The 23,410-nt window shown below is 39.4% G+C and overlaps 3 protein-coding genes across 3 annotated transcripts; 2 read left to right on the top strand and 1 right to left on the bottom strand.

The window, feature by feature from the left end:
- Window positions 1–5,352: 5,352 nt before the first annotated feature.
- On the bottom strand, window positions 5,353–9,692 carry LOC310747439 (uncharacterized protein; the record flags this gene model as incomplete). Its single annotated transcript, XM_083581808.1, has 3 exons — window positions 5,353–6,405; window positions 7,813–7,931; window positions 8,759–9,692. 3 exons carry the CDS (start codon window positions 9,690–9,692, stop codon window positions 5,353–5,355), a joined length of 2,106 nt encoding a protein of 701 aa, XP_083437934.1.
- Window positions 9,693–16,398: 6,706 nt separating this feature from the next.
- On the top strand, window positions 16,399–17,328 carry LOC310746724 (olfactory receptor 5AP2-like; the record flags this gene model as incomplete). The annotated part of the gene is made up of 1 exon (XM_083580716.1): window positions 16,399–17,328. The coding sequence occupies exon 1, from the start codon at window positions 16,501–16,503 to the stop codon at window positions 17,326–17,328; it is 828 nt and encodes a 275-aa protein (XP_083436842.1). The 5' UTR covers window positions 16,399–16,500.
- A 2,279-nt stretch (window positions 17,329–19,607) lies between these two features.
- Window positions 19,608–20,573, top strand: LOC310747438 (olfactory receptor 2AP1-like; the record flags this gene model as incomplete). The annotated part of the gene is made up of 1 exon (XM_083581807.1): window positions 19,608–20,573. One exon carries the CDS (start codon window positions 19,608–19,610, stop codon window positions 20,571–20,573), a length of 966 nt encoding a protein of 321 aa, XP_083437933.1.
- Between the last annotated feature and the right edge of the window lie 2,837 nt (window positions 20,574–23,410).

The following is a 23,410-nucleotide window of genomic DNA, read 5'->3' as shown; positions in this document are numbered from 1 at the left end:
GTCTTTTCTTCTCATTTTGCACTACTAGGAATGAGATATGTCTCCTCACTGCTTCCTTTACTTCTTTATTTCTTAAACTATATATGATGGGATTGATCATGGGAGTCAGGATGGTATAACAGATAGAGAAGACTTTGTGAAGGGCATTCAGTCTGTCAGTGTTCGGAATCACATAGACAGCCATCAGTGTGCCATAGAAAATTGTAACTACCAAGAGATGAGAGGAACAGGTAGAAAATGCTTTTTGTTTTCCGGTTGCAGAAGGGATTTTCATTATGGCTATAATTATGAAAGTATATGATGTGAAGGTCAATATAGATGGGGGAAAGGTGAATACAGAGCATAAAACATATATATACCACTTTAACGTGCTAGTGTCACCACAAAATAGTTCTATGATGGGGAAGGTGTCACAAAAGAAATGGTCGATTTTATTGTCACCACAGAAAACTAACTTGGACATGATAATCGTTGTCATAGTAATTGACAGAAAACCACTAAACCAAGAGCTGACTATGAGTTGGAAACACAATTTGCCATTCATCATGGTGACATAATGGAGAGGTTTACATATAGCTAAGTACCGGTCATAGGACATTGCTGATAATAAGTAGCATTCCACACCTCCAAAAAACCCAAAGAAGTAATGTTGCACAAAACATGCATTGACTGAAATCACTTTCCTTCCCGTAAGGAAACTGGATAACATTCTTGGCAAGATGTTTGAGCTGCAGAAGGTCTCCAAGCATGAGAGGTTCCCAAGGAAGAAGTACATTGGGGTGTGAAGGTGTCGGTCAGTGGCAACTAGTAAAATGATGAGGATGTTCCCAGCCATCGTCACAATGTAGATAAAAAGGAACAAAAGGAAAAGAAGAATCAGCAGTAGCTGGTGGTGATCTCCAAAGCCCAGAAGAATAAATTCAGTTACATGTGTATGATTTAGCTGTTCTTTATTTTCATATAACTGCACCTGTAAAAAAGAAATAAGTTCATGGCAAAATTGAATGGTTTTTATATCTTGGATCTTAACACTTCAAAAGGAGCACATTTCTTTTGTTCTCCATATGATAATTGTTCAGCTGCATCAACTTTTAACCTGGCTAGTTTTTGCAAGAGTTTATAGTTCCAACAATGATAATTTCATTTCTCAAATGGAATATGGGTTTCCTGTCTCCACCTAACGGAACTACAATATCTGCATTAGAAATCCAACCTGCCAAATTTCCATTTCTCCATCTAACTCACACCTCCAGCAGCCTTGCACCCTTGTAATTCTAAGCATTGTTAAGTACTATATTGCATGCATTTTATATATTTCAAAAGAGAGTAAAAGGCCACATACCTTTAATTGGGCAGTCATGACTGATTCACATAGGTTAATTTTGTCCAACATTTCAGCAACCAACACATAATTTCATTAGAAGTTCTTCATCTATAGAATTTGTTTTGTCATGTTGGATAGTCTTACCCATACTATCTAATATCTCCTTTGTGATTCTTCTGCTGTTCTTTCATTTAATATATGGCAGTACTTAGTCTGAAGAAAAAAATGTGGGTGACACTGAAAGTCAAAATATCAAGAAACGTGTTAATTGAAACCTCCTAAATGTGGCCAGGTTCCTTTCCACCTTCATGTCTCTTTCTCTAAACAGACAAAGGGAGACAACCCTACTTAATCTGGATCACAAGGTCCAAATATATATTTCTAGGCAGATGCTAACAGAACCATGTCCATTATTATTATATTACTGGAGAAAACACAGAAAGGAACCTTTCACATCTGAAAGAATCTTTTGAATGTGAGTTGCCTTTTATACATTAAGATTAGCTTCTCCTTGGTATAGTGATTATTACAAGATGCCCCTCCTTATTACTAGTGCATTCTGCACTCAAGGGGAATTTACAGGACAGGGAGCAATCAGCAATATATAAATTTATTTTCTTTAATGATGTCTGCTGAGCATCTTAATTCAGGAGTGGGCAATCTTCAATTCTGGCAAACAGGGAGGGGGCACATGGCAGTGGTAGATAGAGTCAGAAGCAAAAAGAGGGTGGAAAGATGGGTTTTATGTTTATACAGTAGCCTAGTGGATACACACACTCTCACACCCATCTCCACCATCCATCTGAACAAGCGTCATTAGAGTGCAAGGACACATTCCAGCAAGGCAGGGAATATCCAAGGATACAGTGCTACCTCGGGTTAAGAACTTAATTCATTCTGGAGGTCTGTTCTTAACCTGAGGTACCACTTTAGCTAATGGGGCCTCCTGCTGCTGCAGCACTGCCGCCGCGCAATTTCTGTTCTCATCCTGAAACAAAGTCCTTAACCCGAGGTACTATTTCTGGGTTAGTCTGTAACCTGAAGCGTCTGTAACCCGAGGTACCACTGTATTGCAAAAAATACACAAGGAGCATGAGGAATGTGGCCTGGCAAAAGAGGAGTTGACTGTGGTGGGTACCAAATGCAAAACAGAGAGGCCTGGAAGGCAACATTTGGCTCCCAGACCTTAATTTTCCCCACTCCTTCCTTAAATTAAATCCCTTACCTGGCTTAATTTGGATATGCCATTCCCTGCCCCTGTGTGAAATATAAAACTGCTTGACCAAGAGGCCAGTGAACAAGGTTGGAATTTTGACTGAGACCAAACAGGCTTGTCTTAAGCCCATGGTCGGTTTAGAATAATTAGAAGAAATTAGAATAAAGTTCTAAACTCAAACATTAAAAGCAACTGGTCCCTGGCAGGGGCCTTCATATGGCTTAGCTCTCCAAGGTGCAGGGCAAGGGTACCTGACTGCCCCCCCCCCATCTCTGCAGAGGCCTGGGGCTAAATATCCCAATGCCCAGTCATAAATTGATCCTTGAATCAGCTAATCCCTATGATTCATACACATGGATAGATGTAGTTCCTCAAGTCAGAGGAATTCCCAGAGCCCAATAGAGCCACATGGGCTAACCAGCATTTCTCAACCTGATACCTTCCAGATGATTTGAACTATAATTCCTATCACCCCTGACCAAGGGACATGTCGACTGAAAAGAATTGTTGTCCAGAGCAACTGGTGGTTAGCAAGATGGAGAAGGCAAGGCTAACCATTTTTTTTAAAAAAAACTGTCCTATGTTAGCTATATTTCCACTGCATGTTTTTTCTGAGCATCATGTGCTTAACGTTACAACAGCCATTTAGTATTATAGAATTGTAGAGTTGGAAGGGCCCTCAGGGCTCATCTAGTCCAACCCCCTGCAATGCAGGAATCTCAACTAAATTGTACTTGACAGATAGCCTAAAAAACTTCCTTAAACATACAGTACTTCAAAAAGCAAAAAGGCCTGGCTTGGTGCAGAGTAGAATGAAATAATTCCATAGGCCCCGCCACTCATAAGGGTCAAGATAGCATGCTGATGCACACAGAGTCCATTGGGCAGTGTGTCATGTTAAAAACTCAAGTTTATTGTTCATAAAATGTTATGTTTGTATTCATTGTATTTGAAATGCTGTGCAGAGGTTTGCATTAGGTAGGTGACGAAGCATGGAGGGGTGAAGGTTTCTTTCCAGTCAAATTTAATTGATGCCCCATCTCTTGGAACTGGAGATCACTTTATTTTCACAGCAGGAGAAGAAGTCATTCAGCTCAGCGTTATGAACAAACAAGTTGCATGTATGGATCTCTCTCTGGGAGCAGTGAGAGGCTAGACCTTGGACTGTATGAAGAACTTAAAGAAGACTGGGCTGCATTGCTAGTTGTTGAAGAACAATGTGTTAGTTTATTTTTGCAGTTTATTTTGTAGCATTTCTATTCTGCACAAGGTCCAGATCAGGGATTCTCCTTGCAACAACTCTTAGACTTTGTACTTGAAATACACACAAGAGTCACTCATAGGCTTTTGTGGTGAATGGGAGAACACACATGGTTTGCTTGGGTGGAGAATAAATTGAAATCTTACTAAAAGAAAAAAAGTTTCCATAATTACTGCTTAATGAGGGCTCCCACACAGTACAACTCTGAAGTTCAGTACCATTTTTCATAAACTTATTAAAAATGCAACTTAACCTATAGATATTATAGTTTCTGGAGTACAAACACTGAATAAATCCTGCCATCGAATTCACCTTCATTTGCAGGTAACAAATTGGGGTGGCCATTTCAGTGCTTTTTCCAGGGCAGCATTTTTATCCATAACATCTTTTGGGGGGAAGGACTTATCAGAGCAACCCTGAGAAAGAAAAAGTGTAACCAACAAAGCTCTGCAGCTGATGCCAGGACCCCAAAATTACTAGCAAATATGTTGACTTTAAAACATGAGGGGAGGGGGGAAACAAATTTATTGAAAAATAGAATGTGTTTGATGGTTTTTGGAATCTATCATTCCAAGATATTATGCAGCCCTTTACGCTGTAAATATAATAGCAGACAAGGTCACTGAATACGTATTCTTAATGTTATTTAAACCATATTTTATTGTCTCCATATGAATATATGAGATTATTAATTTATATTGGTATTTCATGTTTACATTCCTATATATTAAATATGACTACAAATACTAGAGGGAAGGAGGAAGAGGGAAGGGGAGAGAGAGAAGAAAATAGGTATGTTGCTTCACACCCATTCCCTAAAAAAGGAAATCCTTTTACAATGTTGCACTTGCTGTTGTTGTTTAGTCGTTTAGTCGTGTCCGACTCTTCGTGACCCCATGGATTAGAGCACGCCAGGCACTCCTGGCTTCCACTGCCTCCCGCAGGTTGGTCAGACTCATGTTTGTAGCTTCGAGAACGCTGTCCAACCTTCTCGTCCTCTGACGTCCCCTTCTTCTTGTGCCCTCAATCTTTCCCAACATCAGGGTCTTTTCCAGGGAGTCTTCTCATCTCATGAGGTAGGCAAAGTATTGGAGCCTCAGCTTCACGATCTGTCCTTCCAGTGAGCACTCAGGGCTGTTCTCCTTAAGAATGGATACATTTGATCTTCTTGCAGTCCATGGGACTCTCAAGAGTCTCATCCAGCACCATAATTCAAAAGCATCAATTCTTTGGCGATCAGCCTTCTTGATGGTCCAGCTCTCACTTCCATACATCACTAAATGTTGCACTTACTCTCCTATTATTTCATTTCAGGTGTTTGGACCCAAATGCAACCTTCCCCAAATCAGACAAACCCCTGAAACCAAACAAAAGGAGACCAGCTACGTATATCTGCTACAATTACCATTGCATAGTCAACCCCACCTTCCACCCTTACTGGCACAAAGTCAGTAGGATTTTGGATTTGGTGGTTCTTCTGCCCCAGATTCTACCTTCCCAACCCCATAGGATTGATTTCCCTATGGTGCTATAATAGGTGAACACTTATTTTTAATGGTTTTCATGAGAACTTTCCATTTTCCTTCTTATTATTTTCCTATCTCTTTGTTTACACATTCTGCAGAATCCTCTTTTATGATCAATTACCCTAGTTCTGACCCATGCTACAACTGCAGACCTCTGAAGAGACTCCCTTACATCCTTGTTTCTTAGGCTGTATATGAGAGGGTTGATCAGAGGTGTTATGATTGTGTAAAAGACAGAGAAGGCTTTGTTCACATCTCCCATGGTGGCAGAGTCTGGTAAGGCATAAGCAGCTGCTATTGTGCCATAGAAAATGGTTACCACAGTGAGGTGTGAGGAACAGGTGGAGAAGGCTTTTTGCCTCCCAGTAATGGATGGGATCTTCAGGATGGCAGTAATGATATAGACGTATGACATTAAGGTTAGTGTAAATGGAGGAAGGGTAAATATAGATACAAAAATTAAAATCAGTATTCTTAAAAGAACTGTGTTACTGCAAGACAACTTCATGACTGGGAAAGTGTCACAAAAGAAATGGTCAATCTCATTAGGACCACAGAAGACTAACCTTGACATCAATATGATTGTTGTAGTACTAGCGAGAAAGCCAGTCACCCAAGATCCAGCTGCCATTTGGAGGCATAACTTGCCATCCATTAGGGATGCATAATGGAGAGGTTTGCATATGGCTAAATAGCGATCATAGGACATAGCAGAAAGGAGATAACACTCCACAGCTGCCAGGTATGCAAAAATATAATGTTGCACAAAACAACCATTGACTGAAATAGTCCTGTCTCCAGTCAGGAAGCTAGCCAGCATTCTAGGCAATATAGCTGAAGTGTACAGGGACTCCAAGCAAGATAAGTTTCCCAAGAAGAAATACATGGGAGTGTGAAGGTGTCGATCAGTCACAACCAGCACAACTATGAGGACATTCCCAGCCATGGTCATGATGTAGATCAGGAAAAAAACCAGTAGCAGAATAATTTTCATGTTTTGAAGATGACTGAATCCCAACAGAATGAATTCCTTGATGGCTGTTTGATTTTTCAGTTCTGGGGTTTCACCAGCTTGCATCTGTACCAAATAAATAATATTGTGGATCACTTTAATCACTACTTATGTTGCACACACTTCCACTGTAGAAGTCAGTCCAAAAAGTAAAATTTCTATTTAACACACTGGTTTTACTTACTGTCATGTTTTTCTTCCATGTGGAAAGCCAGTTGCTTTCAAATTCATAGATCCAGTCCAATAACACTCCCCAAAAAACTATATATCTGGAAATGACAGATATAAAACTACAACTGACTTGAAAGCAATTGTTTGTTGTAGAGAACAGCTCACTCCCTATTTTTAAACATATTCCTTTGCATAGCTCTTGCTATGGATAAGATGCCTATTTTAAAACAGTATTCAGCAACATCAACAGTCCCTTGGAACCACAAGGGGAAAATATGAAATCCCCAGAGGAAATTTGCTGTGTATGGAAGAATCTGCATCTTCTAATGAATGTAACAAAGAGAACAGTGGATCAGAGGGACCCATTGTGGGATGGCAAGTGAGTAGAGTCCCTCACTCTTCAGGTAAAGACAGCTTAGAGTAGAGAGAATTAGGAGCAAGGTGAGTTAGAAATTTCAAATTTAGGATGGGAGTTTGCTGTGATGTGACTGAGAAGGAAAGCTGCAGGCTGAAAGGCAGCATGATGTCTGATGTCTGCTTGAATCCAGGGCTACAGCTATGAGAGGAATAGGACCCTCTTGGAGTGTCAATGCTGTGAATCCCTCCATCAGGCTAGACTCAGGCTACATATATGTATAAATGAACCATAAATGACACCACAGTCTCTGCTATGCCTCATTTTCCAAAAGAAAACACAAACCCTGGGCAAGCCATTTGGAACTCCCCTGGAGTCTTGCATCGCTCAGAGATTGGGGTGGGGTGCAACAGTATGATTACTTAAAAAGATAATGAGAGCCAAGGTCAATGAGATCAGAGTCCAGCATTCAAATTACCAGATTAATATGGGAAGCCTACAAGCAAGGCATAAGTGCAGTAGCATCCTTCTTCTCCTAAACCCAAGTAACTGATGTTCAGAGGCAAACTAGCATATAGCCATCAAATCTAGTATTTGATTGATTGATTGATTGATTGATTGAATTTATATACCGCTGTAAACCCGGGGGTATATGAACAAATATTCTATGCTGGAGGGGAGGGTCTAATCCCATTTTTTGGTCTAATCCCTCTTTCAATGTTTTGCTATGTTTTTATCGATTTGAAGTTACCCAGTATGGCTGGGACTACTCAGCCAGATGGACACTGCATCTTTCACATGAGGGAATAATCTCACTTTGGCCCATCCAGGATACGCGGACTTGTGGGTGGATGCTCAGGTGTTTCCCCATTGATTTGCAGCTGCGTGGACACCAGCCAAAAGTAAGATACTGTGGCCAAGGATCCATACATGCTTGCTGGGCGTACCTGGAAAGGAATGGTCACAGGGAACTCATAAGTGACTGCTGACTTCACTGGATGTAACCCTTCTATGCTTTGGAATGCCATGGCCTTGATGGGTTCAGGATCCAAACCCCAAGCTGCCACTATTGAGAATGAAATGTTACCTTGCAGGCATTCTAACACAAGAGGCAAAGGACTCGGATGATGCACTCAGATTTGGCTGACTGTTTGCCTACCTGGCTTAATTCATTAATTCTGCAACAGTCACTATGTTAATTACTAGTCAATATTAAATGATATGTAAATTCAGCATGAATGCTTTATCACCACATTATAAGTTGGTAGATTCATGCCACTGATTGCTTTGGCCCCCTTTTATACAAGCGGACCAGAGTGAAATTTCCCTTGGCATAGTCTGCTCCTGTTACCCCAGCCCCTGGCCCCTGCAGATTGACTGAATTTGAATCTGGGTTTGGTGGGAACCCAGAGGCCACCGTGACGGCTGTTGGGGACATGGCAATGGGCAGGAAGAAAGAGGCATGGCTGTGGGATGATGGGAGAGCCTTGCACCGGGTCACAAACGTCGCCCACTGCTGGATTGGTGAATGGTCATTATAGTTAAACTGTGTGCTGTATGAAAGTGTATCCTTTTACTTGTCCTGAATCACCCACCCTTCAACTTAATTGGATGACCCCTGTTCCAACATTATGAGAGTATGTGTGTGAATCTTATTTCTTTCCACTTTCTCCATGGTGGGTAGATCTGCGTTCACGTGAAAGATTGGGATAATGTTTCCCATGTGTCAAGATAAACTGGTTTTGAAATTGAGCAGTGTTTTATTTATTTATGTGTTTGTTTGTTTATTTGTTTGTTTATTATGATACAGTCTGATAAAATCCAATTTCCTGTTTGGTACATGAAAACATATGGATTCATCTTGTTTGAGCTATGTATCTACAAGCAACTGACGGATCTGTCTCTTCAGTGCCTTCTTTACTTCTTTGTTTCTCAGGCTGTAGACAAGTGGATTTATCATGGGAGTCAGGACAGCATAGAAAACAGAGAATACTTTGTTAAGGTCTCTCAGTGTGACAGTGTTTGGTAACACATAGACAATGGCTATTGTGGAATAGAAAATTGTGACCACAATAAGATGAGATGAGCAAGTAGAAAAGGCCTTTTGTCTGCCACTGGTGGACTTGATTCTCAATATGGCAGTGATAATGGATGCATAAGATATCAATGTCAGCAAAAATGGAGGAACGGTGAATACAGAAGCAACAAGGAATATCAAAATCCTCAAAAGACTAGTGTCACTGCAAGACAATTCTATGAGTGGAAAGACATCACAAAAGAAATGATTTATTTCATTGGGGCCACAGAAAGCTAACCTGGACACTAATATTATTGTTATGGAAATAGCCAGAAATCCACTGATGAAAGAGACACCAACTAACTTCACACAGAACTTACCATTCATGTGGGTTGCATAATGCAAGGGTCGGCATATAGCTAAATAGCGATCATAGGACATCACAGATAAGAGATAGCACTCAGCTGCCCCAAATGATGCAAAGAAATAGTGCTGAACAAAGCAGAGATTGAACTGAATAGATCTGTCACCAGTTAAAAGGCTGGCCAGAGTCTTGGGCAGAATAGTAGAACTATAGCAGGTCTCCAAGCCAGAAAAATTCCCAAGGAAGAAGTACATGGGGGTATGAAGATGTTTATCAGCTATAACAAGCATGACAATGAGAATGTTCCCAACCAAGGTAACCATGTAGAAAAGCAGAAAAAGCAAGAAGAGAAGAATTTGCAGCTCTCGGAGATTACTAAATCCTATAAGGACAAACTCGGTCACATTAGGTTGATTTTCCTTATCGGTGCTGCTTAGAAGTTGCATCTTTGGGTAAAACATATTCAGACATATAATCTGGTGCAAATAAGAGAGGAACACAATATTGCAAATATTATGGGTTGGCCTTCAATTTCACCATTCAGAGGAGCAATCAAAGCAATGAGTCTTAAGCACAGTTGAATGCTTAAAACTCAATGATGTGAATGGTACTGATGCACAACAACATTATGATGCACAGCAACATTCTCTGATGCACAGCAACATTCTCTGCAGTGTGCTACAGCTTAGCTGTTGTTGTTGCTGCTGCTGCTGTGATATTCCACCCTTCCTTCTAAAGGCACCTAGGGCAACAAACACATAAGTAATAAAATTAATTAATTAATAAATGTATTAAAAACATGTTTGAAACAATTCCATTACAGATGCAGAATGGGAAATATCTCTACTTGAAAGACAAGAGGCATTATGGAGAAATGTTAGCTCTCCAGACTCAGAAAAGAGCCACTACTTTTTCTTGAGAGAGGAGGCTAAACTATGCTTCTAAAAGCAAAGCAAAACAAAACAAGCTCCACATATTACCATCACCTGAAGAAATAACAAAAAAATATTGTCCCTGCAAATGGGGCTACATACATAGGAGCTTGAATGCAGGTCTTCCCAGTCTCTCCTGCTTTCTCCTACTCTGGATCTTAAGAGCAGGACTCATAAGCATCATAGAATCATAGAATCATAGAGTTGGAAGAGACCACAAGGGCTATCGAGTCCAACCCCCTGCCAAGCAGGAAACACCATCAGAGCACTCCTGACATATGGTTGTCAAGCCTCTGCTTAAAGACCTCCAAAGAAGGAGACTCCACCACACTCCTTGGCAGCAAATTCCACTGTCGAACAGCTCTTACTGTCAGGAAGTTCTTCCTAATGTTTAGGTGGAATCTTCTTTCTTGTAGTTTGGATCCATTGCTCCGTGTCCGCTTCTCTGGAGCAGCAGAAAACAACCTTTCTCCCTCCTCTATGTGACATCCTTTTATATATTTGAACATGGCTATCATATCACCCCTTAACCTCCTCTTCTCCAGGCTAAACATGCCCACCTCCCTTAGCCGTTCCTCATAAGGCATCGTTTCCAGGCCTTTGACCATTTTGGTTGCCCTCCTCTGGACATGTTCCAGTTTGTCAGTGTCCTTCTTGAACTGTGGTGCCCAGAACTGGACACAGTACTCCAGGTGAGGTCTGACCAGAGCAGAATACAGTGGCACTATTACTTCCCTTGATCTAGATGCTATACTCCTATTGATGCAGCCCAGAATTGCATTGGCTTTTTTAGCTGCCGCGTCACACTATTGGCTCATGTCAAGTTTGTGGTCAACCAAGTCATCATATATTAGTTCAAAGACCTCTTGATTTCCATGGGAAATTTTAAAAAGTAAGAATGTGATTAATTCTCCCACTAAAAAAAGAACCAGTTGACCTTAAAGGTGTCTAATTTTTGCACCTTTCTTTTAACTTCCAACAATGATAAATCTCTTTAGATTTATGTCTCATTTCTCCTGCTGCTTTTGTCACATGGGACAATTTTAAAAGCAGTGCTGACCCAGTCCTGCATTTTCATCCATTCCAACATTTATTAAAGATAAATATTATTACCGCTGTCTCAGTTTTCATCTTTTCCTTCATTATTCATCCTACCTTATACTTTGCCCATAATCTGGGATTTTACAGTTGGAGAAGTTATTAAGTCTGTGGTTTGCTGACAAGACATCCAATTAGATTCCTCACAGCATTGCAGCATGCCACTTTAAAGCATTTAACAGAGTTCGTTACTAAAAAACTAAATGTCTTTTGGAATGATTTCAATTCTTTTAAATATCAACATGGCCTGTTAATTTACAGACTATTAATTTCAGTAAGGATGAGTTTAAACTGCAAGCATGATAATCAATGGCACAAGAGTCTCCAAGGAAGAAGGGAAATTATGAGAAAAACCACTGGGGCATCCTGTTATACTTAAGCAAAACTCTAATCCCACAGGAAATATTAATGAGGAAGCAGAGGCTGATCAAAACATAACAATAATAAACAATGCCATGATCTAGGGTTAAATTGAACCTCACCTGTATTTCTTTGTCCCATTCATGAGCAGTGAAATCAGGGTCACTGGGTTTTGGATTTTTTTGGTTTTTTCTAGGATGGGTGGCTAACAGTACCACTCACAGGGATATTCAAGGAGATAAAACTATTAGCCAGTCAGGTCACCTCTATGGACAGGGTTGCAGTGCCTTAAACAGGGGGGCACACCCTGAGCCTCTCCCCTTTTGAACCTTACCAGGATTCACCACCCACTCTCCCATTTGTATATAGCCTGTATGTAGTCCTGTTCAAAGATGAGTGGGCAGGACAATGTGGACCTTGCTATGGTATATGTGGTCACCATATTCAGGGCCAGGGAGGATTTTTCCTGCAGACAAATTGGCTGGTCTGTAGATTTTCACCTACCTCATAGAAAACATAACAACTTTGGCGGTTAAGGCATTGGGTTGTATACTTAGCTGATCAGGTAAAGGGGCCAGGGAGGGGCTGTCTCTGTCTGAGAGCCCACACAGGGGCCAACAGGCCATAGCAACCTTCTCAAAGGTGGCCCTGGCAGGTGACCCCCCCTTTCTACACCTACTTATCAACCAGCAGTCGGGCTGCTTGATACCAGATACATACCCAATGACTTTGGCCAAAGCCTATTCCATCTGCAATCAATAAAAGTTTTGACAATTTCCACCCAACATCAATGTCCTATGTCTTATTTCATACTGAGACCCTGCACCAGGTAGCAGGCATCATGTGCCTGGGTATGCAAATGACACCTGTTTTCTGTTAATAATCTTGTGTGGTAGCTGGAGTCCAAGGATTGAAAACTGTTGCCTTCCAGATATTGTTAGGTTCCAACTTTTGTCAGATCTAATAAGCATAGGTCAGGGGTTATTGGAGCTGTCACGCAGACACACCTGGAGGGACATAGATTTTCCTTCCCTGCTGTAAGCATCCAACACCCACACCAGAACCAGAGTGTTTGTTTAGCTACAAGTCAGCTACAGAAAAACTTGTTTGGTAAAATAAAATTATCTGGAAATAGCTATAGAATTTACCAGTATTCTCATGACCTATTTATTGGATTTTTTGGTCATGTAAATATCACATTTGTTGCACTCTCAGCCAGATCACATAATTTTCTTCTTCATGTCTAAATAATTCAATGATAAGAAAGAAAAGGGGGGAACAACCTGCCATTTTAAGATGAGAGTTAAGACTATGGCATGTTGGCTCAAGTGCCACAGAATTGTGAAATCAGAAGCTAGGGTGGATGCCTCAATGAATGTATCCCATGACCATGCAATGTCACAAATATTGCTTGCTTACAACCATCAAAGATCACTATTGCTGCCTTGGTCTTCCATTGCTAACCACCTGAGCTTTACTGGATTGCTAGAGGACTCCTCATGTGAGTTTTTGCTTTTTGCTTACCTCATTCCTTTTTTGTTGACCATTTTATTCCCTCTTACCCCTTCAAGGAAAGCTGTCAGGGTGAGTTACATGAAACCCCTCATGAGTGCTTTTCCCTCCTTAAAAAATGTTTAGGAGTTCTCTCATTTTATAGTTCAAATCAGGAAAAATAAATGCACTAAATGGACAAAAGTACAAAGATTCACAAAATGTTTAGGGGTATGCATCCCCTTGTCCCCCCCATCTCTTTCTGTCATTCATATGCCCCCCCACTCACCCCAAGCATACACAGTAATACATTTTTCCTCATTATCTTGGGTGCACTTGATGCTCTCCCTCCCTTGAGTGTCTTCTATTTTTTTCTTGCCGTTATTGATTGTTAGGAATTTGTACTCATTAATTTCCCTTATGGCTTTAGTGTTTTCTTCTTCTTTTACATTTCTTACTGAGATTTTTTCAGGTTGATTAATTGGTTTGGATATATATATGATCTATAGATTAATTGTATTATGCAGGGGGAGGGATCTCGCAAAAGATTCATCCACATTTTCAGTATAGGGCAAGATTGTCAAGGTGTCAGAGACACCTAGGCAGCTTTGAAGTGTTGGATATAATGATGTTTCGCTAATATAATGACTTCTACCTAACATACAACTGATGAAGATCAACAGAAATTATCTTATGTGTCCAGCTATTCCCATGCTCCAGGATTCCTGAACACTCTTTGCCTGTGACCTGATCACAGCCCGGGTGAAGTATTATTTTATATTTATTTTTCAATTCCCATTTAGATTTCAGCTGTTTAAATTAAATAGTTTTATTTGACAGAGCATCAGGATGAAAACAGGTAATATCTTATACTGCTCTAACACACAAACATAGGAACTAGGGACTCAATACTAGAGGCAGGAAAGGTGTGAGACTGCAGCGGCATCAATAACAGCAAGACTGGCCAGCAGATCATGCTCAGGCATAATCTTGACTCCAGTCACAGGAATGACATGCAATAATCATAGTGACTGACTACAGTTTTCATATTTCTCTTTTTCACATTTTGTTTATCATCTTTCCAGTGCACTCTCTCTCTCTCTCTCTCTCTCTGTGTGTGTGTGTGTGTGTGTGTGTCACACAGACACACATACACGTGTGCACAGACACACACAAGCCCTTGTAGCTGTTCATTCATTAAATGGATGCACAGAGAAAATGTAATCAGAAATGCTCACTTTCAAGATGCAGAAACATCATGAAAACTGACATTGGGTTCTATGGTTTTCAACTGGTTTTGCAGTTTGACTGACAATGGAGTAATACACCAATATTTGGGATGAATTAATTATTAACAGGAAATCAAGGTGAACATTCATTGTTTTATTACAGCCTGACAAACAAATAAGAACAAATGCTCAATAAATCCAACCCTGAATAAACTATATGCAAACAAATTAGGATGAATACTCAACAAATAAGTCATCTGGAGGTGTTCCAAGTAGTTTTTGAGTCTGTTGGTGAACAAGTATGCATTTTCAATCATTTAGGCTCTTTTATCAGACAATTCTTAAGTTTGATAGTGAGCACTCACACTTTACATTGTGGGTGCCCTTTGCAGGATTGCACATGGTGCTACAGTTCCCAGGGAACTTACTGGCAAACAGGGACTGGCCTGCCTCTCAGTGTTAATTTTTGGAGGTTCATGTCCAGCCTCAGTAGTCAAGTTTCATTGCTGGGAGGTGGTGCCAACAGTATCCAGGCAGTTGGCTTAGGAGATTCACCCTCCCTACCCTCCCTTAGTTTAATGTTCTCTTGTTTGCAGGTTAACTTTTTCTTCCTGTTTAGCAGGCACTGCTATGGTCTTTGACTGGTTGCTGTTGAAGGACAGTGAAGAAATTTTCCTGCATTGGCAGGTTTTGTCTTCCCTGTAGCAGTTTGTCACAACTTTGGCGGTTATGGCCTTGGATGGAATCCTTTAGTCTTTTCTTCCCTTTATGGGGGGGGCATTAAGTGGTGATTCACCCCCCCTGCAGCGGCAATTCCAGGGTCCCCTCTTAAAGGGGTTATATATAAGGGGTGTCACTGGCCATACACTGAAAGGTTGTCAGTAAACTACCCTGCGTGTGGTAATATGGGCTGGGCTGCCTGCTACATTTATGTCTCACAGAGCACCCCCATATCCCATTTACCCTGATGAGCCCCAGTTCCTCCCAGCTGGGGGGTTGGGAGGGATACACGCCCACAGCCTAAGCCAAGGTCTTTCTACATTCAGAAGTTTAATAAAGTTGTAGCCTAATTTTAATTCCATATAACATTATCAGAGTCTTTATTCTTTCCTTATGATCCCTGGGGGCTGGGGCTGTCACTGCCTGGTCACGCAACTGGCAGAACTTCACCCTCTCTTTTATTTCATACTGCATTATATTTGATGCCAACTGCTTGCCAATGAGATCAATTCTGCATGATATTAGAAATTAAGATGCCTCTAAATGTGCATATGGATTTGTGTGTCTAGATACTGGTGAGCTGTTGCATGCTGCTGTATTGTTTAAAACAGAACTTGCACAGATGAGCTATGTAAGCTCCTTTATTGAAATTATCCATACAAAATACTATTAACTTTAGTTGCTGCCAGCATAGAAATTGAAGCAACTGATGCATAGCATTCACATAAGTTTTGCCTCACCATGAGCTTGAAAGCAGCCCTTTATCTGTTCTGCTGACTAATGTATGTGACCTATATTTGGTAGAAATGTCCCTGAGAAACCAATGAGTTACATAATTTATTGGTGAAACTAACACTGAAAGCAAAGAACATTGAGATTTTTCCACAAATCCCATCCTTAAATGTAAACATCAATTTATTTGGATTGTTGTCTTTGGGCTTTAACTGCACATAATGTTAAAGGACTGAATGCAGTTGAAATGCAGTGTTTCTTTTGTAAAATAAATGAAATGAAATCACCCTCAATAGGTGCTGAGTAAAAACAGGGAGACTTTTCTCTTCTAATGTGATCCCACCTACAAAGTTTCTATGCATTGACAGGACTACAGTCTTAGCAAATAATTACATGTCGTGCCCATTTGAATGTCAACTTCATAATATAGAAGAATTGTTTATTTAACCTATATATAATGTGGTTTGCTCAGCCTACCATCCTGCCCATACACTGAGTTAAAGAAACTCCTGCATCAGTTCTACAAGTGCAAAGCTTTATTAACACTACCTGCTGTTATTTAGATACACCTCAGCATGAAACAAGAAGAAGGAAATCAGACAGCCCCTGTGGCATTTATTCTCCTGGACTTCAATAGTGATGATGTACCGATACTACTTTTCATCCTGTTTCTACCAATCTACCTTGCAACCATGGCTGGAAACATCCTCATTATTATTCTAGTGATTCTTGATCAGCATCTTCACACACCCATGTATTTCTTCCTGGGAAACCTGTCATGCCTGGAGACTTGTTACAGCTCAACTGTCATGCCAAGGATGCTGGTCAGTTTTCTGACTGGAGACAGATCCATTTCTGTTCATGGATGCTTTGCACAGCTATATTTCTTTGGGCTACTTGCAACTACAGAATGTTACTTTCTGGCAGTGATGTCTTATGATCGTTACTTAGCAATATGTAAGCCATTGCATTATGCAATACTCATGAATGGAAGAATTTGCTTTCTGCTGATTGCTGGATCATGGATCAGTGGGTCACTACCTATCAATGTCATGATATTCTTGGTATCTCACCTGAGTTTCTGTGAGGCCAACAAAATAAACCATTTCTTCTGTGATTTCACCCCAATGATAAGACTTTCCTGTGATGACACCAAAGTGGCTGAAATGACAGCCTTCATTTTCTCCTCCATAGGCACTCTGCCCCCTCTTTTAATAACCATGGCATCTTATGTTTGTATTATCAAGAGCATTTTAAGGATCCCATCCACCACTGGGAAACAAAAAGCATTTTCTACATGTTCCTCTCACCTGACCATGGTTGCTTGCTTCTATGGCTCCCTGATGATAGTCTATGTATTACCAAACAAGAGTTATCTGAGTGAGTTGAAGAAAGTATTCTCTCTATTCTATACTTTGCTCACCCCACTGGTCAATCCTCTTGTGTACAGTCTGAGGAACAAAGAAGTGAAGGAAGCAATAAAGAATACTTTATTTAAGATGATTCATAGAATTCATTAAGATTGAGGATAATGTGGGGGACGATGAGGATGCTTCATTAACATAGATTTAATTATTTCAATGTTTTTCATTGTCTTCTATTATATCCACATGATGTATTTAGTTGAAATCTTAATCAGGTAAGGATCTTTTGCATATGCTTTTTCTCATTGAAACTGCACTGCAAAATCTAGAGAAGCATGTGAGTTGCACTCTTATCCATAATCACATTTGAAACACAAAATATTTTCATTGTGAAGAGCAGACCAATCAATTTTTTCATCCTTCCCTATTCTGAATTCTGAAGTAAGCCTCAACTGACAGTAGGACTCAAATCCTCTCACATGCCAGCCACTAGTATGACTTTCACAATCTCTCCTTCAAGCCCACTCCTTACTGAGGAGACAGTAAAGCCATTTCTGGACTATGCCAGCCTAAACAGCAGGAGTAGTCACAAATGACACAATGTTCAATAACACAATATGAATTCCATGCACACAGAAAACTGGGCTGTCAAGCAAAATAGTGAGATGTTAACCTATACTGAGATTAATATGCACTAGACTGAAAGTTTAACTCATTCTTTTCTGAGTTGGGATGAATAAAAGGGAGTGAAAATTGCTCTGAAACTTCAACACAAGCATTTGTTTTGGTTGTTTTTGCCAACACTTGCTTCTTGATACCAGATTCCCTCCCACTAGGAGTCCCCTCAAAGCAATGCCCATCATTATACAGCATCATTCTATGGAAAAGCACCAGTCATTAGTTCTGTGAGGATAAACATCACCCCAAAAATATATGAAATGGGTGTTCCAGTTTTGCCACGTACAAATGTGGAAACTAATTGGGGTGGACATGTTTTGGCTCTTAATTATATGTTTCTACTTGACATGCTAAATTTCTGTGATCAGAGAATGTATTTCTATAGATAAAATTATTTATTAATAATGTTTATATACAACCCTTCATGAATAAAGAAAGCAGGTGGGATCTGGAATGCTTTCATGTGAGTCCAGACTTGAAGTTTGGGGTGAAGCAGTCTAAAAATAGATTTACCATTTCATTTTATATTTCTGTGAGAACTAGGTGTAAGTTATATTATGATAAGATCAGTTCTCCTGGCTGAAGGACTGCCATTTGAAACATGTGAGAGAAATAATGAGATGATATCTGTTCATTCTTTCATTCTCTATGTTTATGCTCTGCCTCTCTCTCCCACCTGACCAGTGGTCTCCCTTGGGTAGAAACTTCATTTGCAGTCAACAATGGTTCTTGGGGGCTTTTGTGTTCTGCTTAGCTTTTCCCACTGAGAATAAAAGAATGGTGTAATTAACCTGGAATATGAGAAAGAATGTGTCTGTGAGACTGTGCAGATACAAATATAAATACAAATTGATATATTCAGTGTGTCAGAGCCTTCTTCTTAATAGTATAAACAGATCAATGATGTTACCTGGCCTTTCAAACATCATGAAACAAAGAACTTTCTAGAAATGGATGTGAAAATGTGTTGCCCTCAGCAGCAGGTACACTGAGATTTTGGGTAAAATTGCTTTAGGTACCCCCCCCCCATTTTTACATTCATTTCAGGGATTTTTGACTCATTTAGGATCTTGTTGATGATTCTTCAATGGGAACAATCCTTAATGAGAAGAGAAGCAAGTTTTCCTGATAGCCAGCTCCCCATTATTACAGATTACCTTGCAATGCACCCAGTTCTCTCCCATTATTCACAGGGTTTCGTAATTTTTTATTTTATTCAATTAGGTTTTCCACTGCTTAAAAGAGGGAGAATTTTGCAAATTTTATACCATGCAACATTGTTCAAAATATGGATATCAGACATGAGCATTTTTTAAAATTAATTTTTAAGGATCTCTGACTCAGTATGTTATCCTTTACTTATAGAAAACATGACTCTCTTTCTAGAGCCAATATAAAATAATTTATTTTTATCCCACACTTTTAAGTGCAGTTCCTCCTATTGTGGATTTGTAGGGAAGCAGATCTGCTGCACAACCAATTTTCTTTTTCACTTTTGCACCCTGAATTTGCCTGTCTGTGATTGAACCTCCTCCTGAATAGTGGCAGTTTGACAGTGCCCTTCTTCTGAGTGAAGGATTTTCTGCAGCTCATGAGAAGTGAACAAACACACTACATAGCAACGTGTTAATAGATGCAGCAAAAACAATGCAAGCACTGGTGTATGTGTGTTGAATGATGGTTGCTTAATTCTTGTGTGGGGATGGGGGTGGAAACCTATTTTTTCAATTACTCAGTATATTACTTCCTATCTATAGATGCAGCATTTGAAAAACTCAGAATGGCAAAACATAACAGGTATCACCGAATTCCTTCTCCTTGGATTTAGGAATGTTGAGAACTTGAATATACTCCTCTTTTTGTTATTTCTAGTCATCTATATTGTGACTCTGTCTGGTAATCTCCTCATAGTTGCACTTGTCATGGCTGAGCAGCACCTTCACACTCCCATGTATTTCTTTCTGTCCAATTTGTCCTTTGTGGAGATATGCTACACCTCAAATATCTTACCCAGAATGCTGAACAGTTTTCTTACAGGGGACAAAACCATTTCTATTGTGGGCTGCATCTTACAGATGCATATATTTTCCACCCTGGCAGCTACTGAATGTTACCTCTTGGCAGTGATGTCATATGATCGCTACCTAGCCATATGTAGACCATTGCATTATGTCACGCTTATGGACAACAGAACATGCATCCTGCTGGTTTCAGTATCCTGGTTAATTGGGTCGCTGCTTATAACCATCTTAACATCTTTGTTGACCCAGCTCACTTTCTGCAGTCAATATCAAATTGACCATTTCTTTTGTGATTTTACACCTTTAGTAAGACTGTCTTGCAGTGATACCTGGGTTATTGAAACTGCTGCTTTCATAACATCATCCATCGGAATTCTACCCACATTTCTCATAACTGTAACATCTTACATTTTTATCATTAGTACAATCCTAAAAATCCCATCTATGACTGGGAGGCAAAAGGCCTTTTCCACCTGCTCTTCTCATCTCACTGTTGTTTCGGTTTTCTATGGATCTTTAATGTTTGTCTACATCTTACCAACAACTGGTAAATTCAAAGAACTAAATAAGGTTTTCTCCTTCTTGTACACAATCCTAACTCCAATAGCTAATCCCTTCATATACAGCCTAAGGAACAAAGATGTAAAGGACACCCTTAGAAAAGCATTGTGCCAATTTGGGTTTTTTTCTTGTATTCATTGATATCGGAGAATACCAGAAATAAAGACTGGTGTAACTGTTATTGAAGGTCACAGAGATCTGTTATTCACGTCTGTGCATTTCAATTACATGAATGGGTTTGAATCCAACTAAGTCATAGATACATTGAAATCCATGGACAAGACTAATTAAATCCATCAATTTTATTAGGTCTGTTACGATTGTGAGTAAGGGCCAACCCATATCATATATTTAAGGTACATGTTTTTCCCCAAAGAACCGTGGGAACTGCATTTTTCCATTTACAGAGATACCATTTTCTGCATTTTTAACAAATACATTTCCCAGAATTTTCTGGCAGAAACTATGTGCTTTAAGTGTACTTTGGATGCATTTTGAATGTTCGGTGTGGATCTGCTCTTAGATGGATACAAACCGTGATGAATATGCCTCAACTCTTATTCTGCTGTTAATGGATACTGTCTATGTGCTGTTACATTTTATATATCTCAAAAACCTTGTATATTGATTTACTGATTGTGTATATTATATATGATCACAATGTATTGAAAAATTGTATAAAATGCATTATACAATATTGTATACCTTAAACAAGATAACTATTGACTGAATGGTTTTAAATAATCATACACCCATAAAATCACAATTTGACATTTATTCCAATACTTAGCAGCAGTTTTAGACTGGATGCTGTCCACTTAGGATTACAGTAGTTGTTTTGTTCTAAAACCAAGGGCAACCATGTGATTCGTGTTGGAACAAGCTTTGATCACCTAGGTAAGGCCTCAGCATCGACTTAAAATAGACTGAATGTCACTTCACTCTCCTCAACTGCTGTTAAAGAGCAATGCATTACTTTGTATTTTGCATTGTTTCTTTGTGAATATTTTAAGGCTGTTTCCAGTAAATCTTTGAAACGCATTCTTGTGGTGGAAAGCTATTGTTCTATTATTTATTTATTTATTTATTTATTTATTCCCTGTTTTTTTTCCTGATGGGACTCAAGGCATCTTATTAAAATGAGAACTGCTGAAAATATAAAAGCTTAATTTTGTATGTCTCTTTAAAATGGGTTACTTGAAAACAAAAATCTTTTGATATGTCATTTATATTACCCTATTAATTACAGTGATTTCAGCATCAAATATTCAAGTCTTTATTTTTTCTAGCTATCATCTGATTTATTTAGATGCAACTGAAAAGCAATAAGAAACAAGGAAATAAAACAGAGTCCATAACATTAATCCTCTTATACTTTAATAATGAAGATATGTGAGTTTTATTTTCTATATTGTTTCTACCTATATAACCATAGATGGAAACATCCTCATTATTATTCTAATGATTCTTGATCAGCATCTTCACACACTCATGTATTTCTTCCTGGGAAATCTCTCCTGTCTGGAGACTTGCTATATCTCAACTCTCATGCCAAAGATACTGGTCACTTTTCTGACTGGAGGCAAAACCATTTCTATCAATGGATGCTTTGCACCACTATGTTTATTTGGGCTTCTTGCAACTTCAAAATGCTGCAGAACCCCTCACAGAAGGAGCCGCCTCAGAACAATGGCATTCACCATATAGCAACATCCCATGGGAAAGCATTAGTCATTAGCAACTGTGAGGAGCACCATCATCAGTGCCACTGGAAAGCCAAGCTAGTGTTCTAAAAGCTTATTTCTAATCCCTGAACAAAAAGTCCAAAATGGGTGTGCCATTTTTGCCACATACAAAGGTGGAAACTAATTGGGTTGGATATGTTTTGGCTCATTCTTAATTAAATTTCTGTGCTCAGAGAATGTATCTCTATCTATAGTTGGACATTTCTATTAATAATGTTTATATCCCACCCTTCATGAATATAGATAGCAGGTGATATTTGGCTTGAACAGTCATGTGAGCCCTCACCTGAAGTCTGAGGGCATACAGTCCAGAAATAGGTCTACCATGTTATTTTATATTTCTGTGAAAATTAGGCATAGTTATATTATGATAACATTGGTTCTCCTGGCTGGAGGGCTGCCATTTTAAATATGTGAGAGACATAATAAGATGATATCTGTTCATTCTTTCATCCTCAGTGTTTATGCTCTGCCTCTCTATCTCCTACGTGACCAATAGTCTCCCTTGAATAGAAACTTCATTTGCAATCAGCAATGGCTCTTGGGGGCTTTTGTGTTCTGCTTGGCTTTCCCCACTGAGAATAAAAGAATAATGCAACTAACCTGGAATATGAGAGAGAATATGTCTGTGAGACTGTGCATTTACAAATATAAATACAAATGAATATATTCAGTGTTTCGTAGCCTTCTTATTAATAGTTTGGACACATCAATGGGTAAGCCAGAAAGACATCACCTGGACTTACAACTATCATGAAAGAAAGAACCTTCTAGAAATGGATGTGAAAAAGCAGGTACACTGAGATTTTAGGTAAATTGCTTAAAGTAGATTTTTAAAAATTCTACTCCTTCCAGTGATTTTTGACTCATTTAGGATCTTATTGAAGATTCCTCAGTGGGAACAATCTTTAATGAGAAGAGTAGCAATGTTTGGCATGTTTTCCTGAAATCCAGCTGTCCCCATTATTACTGCTCTTCCCTGCAATGCACCCCATGTTCTCCCATGAATATCATGCTTTCATAATTCTTATTTTGATTCTATTATGTTTTCCACTGTTTATGAGGAACTCAATTATGCATTTAAAAAAAAATACCAAACAACATTGTTCAAAAGATGGATACAGTATCTGACATGAACATTTATGTTTTGGATTGCTGTTGACTAATTCCGTAAGAGTCCTTGACTCAGTATATTTTTTGTTAGTTGTAGAAGACATGACTCCCTTTCTGCAG

This window comes from Podarcis filfolensis, assembly GCF_964270895.1.
Source record: "Podarcis filfolensis genome assembly, chromosome: 13".
Classification (NCBI taxonomy): domain Eukaryota; kingdom Metazoa; phylum Chordata; class Lepidosauria; order Squamata; family Lacertidae; genus Podarcis; species Podarcis filfolensis.
Note: the sequence above shows the minus strand (reverse complement) of the source record. Positions and strands in the feature narration are given on the sequence as shown.